This window comes from Acanthopagrus latus, chromosome 17, assembly GCF_904848185.1.
Source record: "Acanthopagrus latus isolate v.2019 chromosome 17, fAcaLat1.1, whole genome shotgun sequence".
In the NCBI taxonomy this organism is placed as follows: Eukaryota; Metazoa; Chordata; class Actinopteri; order Spariformes; family Sparidae; genus Acanthopagrus; species Acanthopagrus latus.
The window spans coordinates 16374928-16384745 of NC_051055.1; the positions used below are offsets into that span (position 1 = coordinate 16374928).

The 9818-nt window shown below is 41.1% G+C and overlaps 2 protein-coding genes across 2 annotated transcripts; both read right to left on the reverse strand.

Moving 5' to 3' along the window:
• Nucleotides 1-557: 557 nt before the first annotated feature.
• On the reverse strand, nt 558-3201 carry LOC119005538 (speriolin-like protein). The gene is made up of 4 exons (XM_037073266.1): nt 2890-3201; nt 1275-1478; nt 1077-1201; nt 558-965 (listed from the first exon to the last, which is right to left on the reverse strand). The coding sequence occupies exons 1-4, from the start codon at nt 3047-3049 to the stop codon at nt 633-635; spliced, it is 822 nt and encodes a 273-aa protein (XP_036929161.1). The 5' UTR covers nt 3050-3201; the 3' UTR covers nt 558-632.
• Nucleotides 3202-3704: 503 nt separating this feature from the next.
• On the reverse strand, nt 3705-9397 carry grinab (glutamate receptor, ionotropic, N-methyl D-aspartate-associated protein 1b (glutamate binding)). The gene is made up of 7 exons (XM_037073265.1): nt 9238-9397; nt 8246-8566; nt 8044-8147; nt 6750-6950; nt 6253-6381; nt 6005-6148; nt 3705-4509 (listed from the first exon to the last, which is right to left on the reverse strand). Exons 2-7 carry the CDS (start codon nt 8535-8537, stop codon nt 4357-4359), a joined length of 1023 nt encoding a protein of 340 aa, XP_036929160.1. The 5' UTR covers nt 8538-8566; nt 9238-9397; the 3' UTR covers nt 3705-4356.
• Between the last annotated feature and the right edge of the window lie 421 nt (nt 9398-9818).

Here is a 9818-nt window from a genome sequence, read left to right on the forward strand (position 1 = left end):
TGCAGACAACTTCCTTTTTTTTCTTTTTTTCCAAATGAAGGTCCAAATGAGCCTCTGAATCATCACCCACGCCTCTTGTTTAGCATGATTGCTAAAGGGGCTCTGTGGAACTATAGTATTGGTCGTTACTTTCAAGTAGCCGATTACATTTTTAAACTAACGTTTCTCTTTGTTAGAGAAGCAAAGAAGGGAAGTGAGACGAGGCACTGGAGAGTGTGTGCACATGGTCACATACTTTAAACTTTAGCAAAAAAATCAGACCTCAAAGAAATCCAGTCTTGCAGTATCAAACAACTAAAACAAATCAGCCCCCAAGCTTGTATAGGCAAGCATGAGAGACGCTAGGATATAATCTGCTCACATTTGGCCAATACATTTTGCAAATTTTGAAAGTGACTCTGAACAGTAAACTATGATATGAAAGTTAGCTGTTCAGCTTCACTATGAACATACTTGCAAAGTGTGTATGACGAAGCAAATGCATGACTGTATTTTTTTTTGTTGGTAGTTTTACCATCTGCACATTATAAAAGCCACAAAATATCATCATTCAGGCATATCATTTATCAGTGTTTATTTCCAATTTTTTGACACGGTACACTTGCTGAACGTTCGTTGCGATACAATCATGTCTACCAGAAAATGAGAGGCCTCTTGTCCATATCGGCCATGTAACAGAGGCAGGAAAGCAAAAGCAGCAGGTTCTTCTGAAGTTTTGGAGGCGCTGTGGTCTCAATCAGCCTCCTCAGAAAGGATGGATCATTGTAGTCTCCTGCCTGGGTGCTGCCTTCACCCAGTCTGTCCTTCAGGATCCCAAAGGTGTTTACAAGAAACTCCCCAAAAGGAGGGTGAAGGTTTTTTTTATACCCAATCTGGTTGAGCCTCTCCATGAGGTCAGCATACCTCTGCGTGAGATGAAGCCGGTAGCCATCGTCTACCATCCCTGTCAGCGGGTGTGTGCTCACCTGCAGGAGAGGAGGACGTCGCTCTGAGTGGAATGTTAGGGGGCAGCATTGTTTGGAATCTCAGTTCAGATTTCATATCTTATCTGTAAATCTAAATTATTCCTTTCTAACCTCAATGATCTTGTCTGGAATATTGACCACTGTGAAACCATAAAGCCTCCTATGGCCCTGGAAGATATGGGACAGAATCCTCCTGTCCAGTTGGTAAGCAATCTCTCCCAGGAGCCTTTTTGGACCTGCAGTGGAATGGTTCAAATAAACAAATCTGTTTCTTCTTCACTGCTCTAAAATGCGTCAGGCGGCACTTACCTTTGACCTCCAGAGGAGTATGAGCCTGGCTGGTTTGAAAATCGCTGCCGTCTGCGTGCACCGAGCTTTGGATGAAAGACTTGAAGTCGGTAGGGGATGAGGTTCGATGTTCATTTTTGGTCTGTTGCAAGTCTTTTCTGAATTTACTCTCATCACACGTGTTTTGCGACAGGACGAAGGGTTTTCTTCCGAAAGTTGAGGAAACTGGTGAAAACAAGGTGAAGATATTCTTGTCATTTTTCATTAAGCAGACTGGATACTTCTAAAGAAATTTGCTTCTCTTATCTCACACCTCTTAACAGCCCCTTCACTTGTTTTAGCCTCTTTACACTTGTTTATGATTTAGGGTTGATTTTAAGATCTTCTCGATTACAAGCCTTTGTTGAGCTTACCGATCCACATGTATTAATTAAGAATTAAAAAATATATGAAAATACAAATATTTGTTTCAATTCACAGGTTTAATATTGGACCATGATTGGCTTCAAATCATGCATGTAGTCCCTCCTCTTAAAAACAGATTTTCAATGAGCACTTTCAGCAGATGAATGTGAAAACAGCCTCCTAGTGTCCAACTCTGCACATACATCATTCTTCACAGTGAAACTCAAACATTCAACTGAAGAAACAAGACAAAAAACACAGTTTTGACAGGAGGGGGACTTTAAGATCCTCAGTCAATAAGCGAGTCACAGTTTAAAACCTGAGGGGGGAGAGTATTTGCTGTCAGGGGCCCGAGGCTCTGTGATCAGCCCATAGAAACAAGGCTTGTTGAGTCAGTAAAACCATTCAGGTCTATTCTTAAAGCACCTTTGTCAGAATGTCTCTTTGTCTCTGCTTGCCACATTTTACTATGAAATAAATATATTTTATTCTGGCCTAGTTAATGTTTGTTGTTGCTTCAGTTTCCTGTTTGATTAGGCTTTGTTTTATAATTAGTTGATTGAACATTGCTGCCTACTGATCTGCAAAGAAAATGACAGAGTGGGTGGTACCAAGAATAAAGAACACAATACCTACTTTGACAATGAAGCACATTCATGTCACAGACCCTGAATGTACAAAAAAATTAGAAGGGAATCCTATTGATGATTTAATAAAAAGTTAGAGCCAGAGGTTACCTCACACTGAGGGACACTATATGGGAAACAGCATGGTTGGCTTACACCGTGTAAATTCTAAATAACCAAGGTAACGAAATGTGTTTAAAACAAAATCACAAAAATACATTATTGTAACAGTACGATTGAAAGATTGACTGCACATCTTGCAAGAAAAAACTCATCAATTCATTTATCCTATAATTAGCTAGAAATGACCGACTTTGATTGAACTTCACTCCCTCCAAAAAAAAAAAGACAAAAAAATTACTGAATCACATGGCAATGAAACAATGTGGGTCACTTTTCCCCTGTCAACACCTTTAACAGTGTTTAAAACGTGAAGTGGTCTGTACTTGAACATGCTTATATTTCTATATGTCATGAGTTAGGTACACAATTCACCACAATAACAAATTTAACATTCCTGTTTTAACCATCTGTTGCTAGTTTCCTGAAAACTCTGAACTGGACCCTGGCTGCCATCTAGTGGCAGACAAAATCACCTATAATACCTGTGAACTCCTCCAGACTGTCACTGTTGAAGCTCTGCATCCTGGCTCTCAGGTCTCTGTTTTCCTTGACTAGACTCAGCATTGTTTTCAGATGATCATTTTCCTGCCCGAGCTGCTCGTTCTCAGAGAGCAAGGCAGCGACTGTTTCCTCCATGTCCATACTTGAGTTTCACAGCTTGAGCCTCAAACACCCTGAAACCTTCTGGACAAAGTCACACATCGAGTCATAACAGTGCAGATGCAACTCGGGCAGAGTCGCAAATCGAATCATAACAGGGCAGATGCAATTCTGTCAGGTTTCTTTCACTCCATACAGAAAAGAAGGGCAGAGATCAGTTGTGGAAAACAACCTTTATATTTGAGCATAAGGTTAGTCTTCACCTTGGAAATAATAGCTTGACAAAAATCCCAACTCAAGGTTCCATAGTAGCTGAATCTTGGGGCTCTCAAACATATCACACAGCCTTCACCAGCTGATGTATTTTGCTTGGTTGTCATGGTGATAAATATGAACCCCACCGGTTCATAGATAAAGAATGAAAGTTAAAATCTGAAACCAGGAAACAGCTAGACAAAACAATGCCAACTCAGGGTTGACTTGCAGTTCTTTTTTATGTTTAACAGCATAGCTGTGGCCCATGCGTCAATGTCTGTTCTTAAACATTTTTCAATTATTTGTTTCAGCAGTAATGTAAAGAACAGACTGACTTTGCTAGGCCACAAGGAACTGTGAGACAGCCTTCTTTTCTTTCCCTTATGTGAAGGATAGTCCACAGTACCCACTGCTCAAGGAGATAAGAAAGGAAGCATTGACGCACTTTTCCTAAACATTTATAGAACCGACCCAGATAATTTCTCTCAGTTAGGAACCCTCCCTAAACAAAGAGACATGACAACAATTCACAGTCCTTTTGCTGACAGACTGTGTGATACACTTCAAAGTCCTGCCAAAAACGTGCCAAATATTTACAATGTTTAAAAGTCCGGTGTGTAGGAGTCCAGCAGCCCTCTGCTAGAGCCAGGGTTAGATTTTGAGCTACTCTTGAAGAATGACGTGGTACATGGCGGATCTGCTCCCTCTGTAGACATAAAATGTTCATTCAAAAGAACAATTTTGCCTAGTTTCAGGTGATTATACACTGACCATAACAAAATTAGTATCATATAGTATTATATTACATATCTGCTCCTAAATCCCACACACTGAAACTTTAATGATTTCATAGCATAAGATAAGATAGAAACCAAGATAAAAAGTTTTCTACATCAGGTCACACACCTCAAAGAAATTTAATAAACCCCCAAACTACAACAAAGATTATCTACTTATATTATCATATAAAAACATTTACACAGGGTGAAGCAAAAACTTAACTGTTTTAGTGCACACTACAAGACAGAAATCAAGAGTAAAGGAAGCCACTTTCAAAACAATTTCCTGCCAGACTTTCGATCTGTTGCTCCAGCTCAACTGCCCCTGGCTCTTCCAATGATAGCGAGAATATAGAGAAAGACGTTGATGACATCTGTGTACAGGGTCAGAGCAGCAAAGACGTATTCCTCTGGACTCAGGGACAGCTCCTTGTTGCCAAGCAGCAGCTGCGTGTCCACGGCCAAGAACTGTATCACAAAGAAATCAAGGTGTCAAGTATTTGTCTTAAAAAACCTATAAAAACTGAAACACACCAATGACACAGAAAAAAAAAAAAAAATAAGTGACAAAAGTTATTTCATTATATCAGGTGTGCTCTTGCTGTGGAGAGATTTTCTCACATGTCATTCTTCACTACGTCAATCTACTAAGAATTATTTCCGCTTTCTGTCGTTCACTTCCACTCTGCCCTTTTTATTACATAACAGCACACATCACACCAAGGCCATCAAGAGTAGAGGGAAATGGAATGAACCTGCCACTGTACACCAGGCTTAGTGCTAAAGTCCTACTGCTTTATACCAATCATCATTAATCCCCACAGACACATTTCACTGAGGCAAAGGTGTCATTCAAAATTTCAGTTTTTGATCTGTATCGTAATAACTTTAACTATTTCTATGGACTACTAAGGAGCCTAAATATTAACTGCAATTAGTTATGGAATATTTTAGTAAAATATCAAGCGATCAATGAGATTTTATCAACAGGAAATTATCTGCTAACTAGTGGAGTGAACCTGTACACATATACACATCTATAAGCTAAATTAGGAAAACTGGAACTGAAAAGTAATTTCATCTGGAATTTTTGCAATGATAATTGGTCATTAGACAATTCTGAATAATTCACATTACTAACGTGAAAGTTGTCGCAAACAAACAAACCGTGGATGTATATGCTTGCTCAGAAATTCAAAACGGCCCCTCTGAGGGACAGTTTCACCAAGTTCATAGCAGTTTTTCAGACAAAAAGGTCCAATGCTTATGATGTCAGTGAAGATTCCCCCAAGAATGCATCCTGAAAGACTCATGAAACCCAGCCGATATCTCACAGTCCTTTCCAAATTTTAAAATTTAGTACAAAGAAACAAGGAACATGCAGAGAGAGCGGTATAACAAGCAAAAAAGGTCCCTGGGACACCCAGGAATCAAAACAGGATGTTGAGGTTATTTGGTCGCCGGTTTGGCACACAGTCAACAGCTTTCGCTTCAGCTTTCAGAAGTAACAGCTGTCAGTTTATGTCTTCAGAAGAAAGTAGTTGAAATGTAACCTACTAACAGCATGTTTTGTGGATTTTTCGGGTTAATGTGAGAGATTCTGGAAAGACACATTGATGTTTAACTTTTTAAATGTAATGTTTAAATGCTTTGAGCTGTGATGTCGTCAAACTCCATGTTTAAGGTATTCCAGGGTGTCAATTAAAATCCCCCAGTGAGTCATAATAAACCCACAAAAAATGTATTTATTCAGGTTGGTTTAATGCGAGCAATGCTCTCTTTTCCAGGGATCCATTTGTGACTGGATTCATTTAGCATGTTTTTATAGGTGTAAAAGTATTAGTTTGAAACGATGACCTTAACCAAGGTCAACATATGTTCCAAAACAGTGCCAAAAAGTATCATTCCTTCAAGCTTTTTACTATAAATTCCAAAAGAAGAAAACTATGCCAAAATGACTTACGCAGGTGAAGAGCATAGCTCCCAGTCCAGCATACACGATGTGCAGAATCCTGTCACGGATGATGATGCAGAGGATGCTGAAGAAGATCAGGACAATTAAACAGACAAAAAGCACCCCGTGACAGGAAGTGAAGTCACACTTGGTCTGTGGAGGAGGCAAAGAATGACATTAAGGTTACCATCATGACAGAGGATGATCCAGATGTACATTACATATCGCTCAAGTGTCAGGATGTGACTGATACAAACCTGCAGAGAGAAGATGACCACTGCAAAGCACACAACTGCTGTGATGCCCACTGCCATGACCACTGACTCAGTGTCATGGAAGCTGGCGATCATTCCCACCATGTAGGACATACTGAGAGTCAGGATGGACTGTAAATAGGAAACACAAATCAACACAGCTGCAAATCATAGCAAATCATTTTGTGGCCACTGCACTGATTCATGTAGTTCAATCTTACTTTTATCTGTGTAAACACTAAAGACTATAAGGGTCTTTCATTATAATTGCAGGCTGAATAAGTTGGCGTCAGAATACACTGTTGTTTATCCAATTCAAGCTTTAAAACAGAGGTAAACAGAAAACTTCGTTTTTTCCTTGACACCACTGATTTATAAACCAGAGGGGCAACACAATTATGATTCACTCGTCCAGATCAGATAACACACTATTTTTATAATCGAAACTCCTCCTTGCTCTGTTTTCTATTATGGAAAAAACAAAGTTTTAGCAGGCTTACTAATGCCACCAGGTTCCAGGGATGTCTTCGGCGAACGTTTCCACAGCAGCTTATCACGCAAACAGACACAAAGAATATCCCATAGGACACCAAGTACGTCCAGGTGTTCACCATGACAAACTGCTTGACTTGATCCACAAAGGTGAAAACCGCCACAAAGGCGAATGTCACCATGAGCTGAGCGGTCAACACCAAGAAGACCTGGAGGGAAGAGTGGATTGTTAGGCAGCAGACATAGATGATATTTCGAACAAAGAATTTTAGAAAGAACAAAAACCTCAAATACGCATTCAACTCCACCGAGGAGGTTATGTCCAGTAGTTGTGTTTGTTCATTATTTAGCCCGATATGTCAAAAAACTTGAGTCCAATGAAATTTGGTGGAATGTATGACAAGAGGAGAAAATTAATCACCAAGAATTTTGAAAAACGACTAATCATTTCACTAATTTTCAACAAAAAGCTTCTTAAATGTAAGGGTTTGCTGCTTTTCTTTGCCATTTATTACAGTAACTGAAGTAGAGGTAAGATCTTTAGCCCGAGCCCGACCCGGCCCGGCCCGGCCCGAAATTCGGGTCGGGTCGGGCCTAAAATGTCAATCATTACGTTCGGGTCGGGTCGGGCTCGGGCTTCTCTCTCGCTGACTTTTTTAAAAATAAATATATGTTTATAAAAATGTATACTAAAACGATGTGTGGATACTAAACTAAGGAATACTTGTTGTAAATAAATAATTTGGATAAAACAGAGAAGGCGGCGCTGTAAGGTAATTGCTATATAACTACTACTAAACAGGAGGCGCAGAGCAAGAGCACGCTTTGCGCACGGCTTTGCGGACATTTCGTGAACGTAATCTTGAAATTTCGGGTTTGCTTCGGGCTCGGGCCTGCAAATCAAGTTAATTGGTCGGGCTCGGGCTGGGTCGGGCTTTAATGCCTGCGGGCCTGGGTCGGGTCGGGCTGGATTTTTTAGGCCCGATCTTACCTCTAAACTGAAGAGTCTTTGGATTTTGGACTACTGGTTGGATAAAAGTTGCAATGAAGCCCAACACATTTGGCCCTGGGAAACTGATAAGGATTTTCAACTTACACAATTATTTTATGTTTTACAGACTGAACAATCAATCAATTACTTTGCGAAAATAATCAACAGATTAATCAATAATGAAAATAATCATTAGTTGCAGCCAGACCAAGAACTCGGAAAAGTTTTTTCAACATTAAAAGTTCTTGCTGTGCTGCACCTACATGCATCTAATAATGATCTATCACGACATGCATTTTTTGTCTCCATACCTTTCTAATAAAGGCTCTTCTTATGCTCTTGTTATCCAATCCAAAATCAAAGTCTTGATTCTCGTGAAAGGGCGGCGGATCATCCTCACCGTGGTAAACATCATCTGAAGAAAAAACACGAAATCAAACAAAAATCGACTTAGCTGCACAGGAGAATATGATGCCACCACAGGGGATGCCACTCATTGACAGCAGGACTCACCAGTGAAGCCCGGGCCTGGAGCGGAATATGGTGAGACCGGGTTGACATATCCAGAGTCGCCTTGTTTCATTCCGCCCATCCCGTAGGCACCAGGAGCGCCCGGTGCAAAAGCAGTCGGGTGAGGGAAAGGGAGACCAGCAGGAGCAGGGAAGCCACCAGGAGCGGGGCCTCCGAAAGTGTTCGGGCCTTGCATGTTCATGTCGAATCCGACAGGGAACGCTGGCTGCCCGGGTAGCGAGGGTGGAGAAGACCCCCCCTCCAAGGGGGTGTATGCCGTCTTCTCGGTGGCCATCTCTGGCTTCGATCCGGAGCAAAGAGCAGCTGGGAGATTGAACGGATATTTAAAATTTGATCAAATGAATAGGAGACGTCATGTGACAGGTTATTAATGTCGAATAAAAGGCATTGTCTGAGTGATGCAGTTGGACAGTCCACAATGCGACGGCCGCAACGTCACAGAGGTCACATGACCAATCCGACTTCCGGTAACTCAGATATCATGATTAAAAGGAGTCGATCGACAGCTTAATTAAAACCACATCTACATGCGCTCTCTATGTATTCTAGTTGTTATGCCACTGCATGTATCTCTATCTTGAGGGTTAAACGAAGGTCAGAGCTCCGAGTTTGATGACAATGAAGAGCATTTACGTTTCTCCCACATTCCACGAACACTTCAGCCGAAGTGAAGCTAGCTAGCTGTTGTCGTGCTGGTCAAATTTAGGCCCCACATTTCACTTTTAGCCAACATACAACACTTTAGTCCACACAATAAGCATTCAATTGACTTGTATATATATTAGACTTAAACGAACGGAGGTAAAACAATGGTTTAACGAGAACGTTAACATATTGCAGCGTTACGTAACGTCACAACACTATAGCCATGTTTTTTTTTCACCAAACAATAACGTTAACGTTTGCCGTTACCGATTGGAAACAGAAAGGCAGCAAGCATCAAGGCTGGTTCAAGTCTTTCAAATATTACTCACTTTGCCGGCAAACGCAGTTCCTGTCCTCGCTGGGTTCCTCTGCAGCAGTCTGAGAGTTTTTTCCCCCCCAGGTTTTGTCCCACTGAGGCAATTTTTTGTGTTCACATTGACTTCCAGTAACCCAGATGTCACCGCCTCCAGGATGCGAAATGACGCGTTCAGGCTACCTGTGATGGCTGGTAAAGATGTGAAACATACCCAACATACACAGGACGACGGGATGAGAGCGTCACCTGACAGCTCAGTGTTGTCCGAGTACACTGTCGGTCGTGTAAAAAGGATAGATTTATCGAAGCTGTCGGAAAAGACAGTCTTATTCAGTCATATTTACAAATTGGACGTTGACGCAAACGCCTTTCACAAGTGGGAGCTCGTAATTACGACAACCGTGATATGCTGCGTTCAGGACACATGGACGCAGCATGTCAATCTTGTAGACGACTTCAAGACAATGACATGCTGTAAATGCCTTAAACCGAAAGTGAAATGCACAAAACTCAATCTGAAGAAAACCATCGTCCGTCAACACAAGCAAAGGGTTCAGAGATGACAGGTTCTTAGCTACAAATATGGTTGACAAG

Coding starts and splice junctions, on each gene's coding strand:
- grinab (XM_037073265.1), bottom strand. CDS start 8,537: ATGGCCACCGAGAAGACGGCATACACCCCCTTGGAGGGGGGGTCTTCT. Junction 8,148..8,245: donor TCCAGGCCCGGGCTTCACTG/GTGAGTCCTGCT, acceptor TTTTTTCTTCAG/ATGATGTTTACCACGGTGAG. Junction 6,951..8,043: donor GAAGAGCCTTTATTAGAAAG/GTATGGAGACAA, acceptor TCTTCCCTCCAG/GTCTTCTTGGTGTTGACCGC.
- LOC119005538 (XM_037073266.1), bottom strand. CDS start 3,049: ATGGACATGGAGGAAACAGTCGCTGCCTTGCTCTCTGAGAACGAGCAG. Junction 1,202..1,274: donor TACTCCTCTGGAGGTCAAAG/GTAAGTGCCGCC, acceptor ATTCCACTGCAG/GTCCAAAAAGGCTCCTGGGA. Junction 966..1,076: donor TTCCAGACAAGATCATTGAG/GTTAGAAAGGAA, acceptor CCTCTCCTGCAG/GTGAGCACACACCCGCTGAC.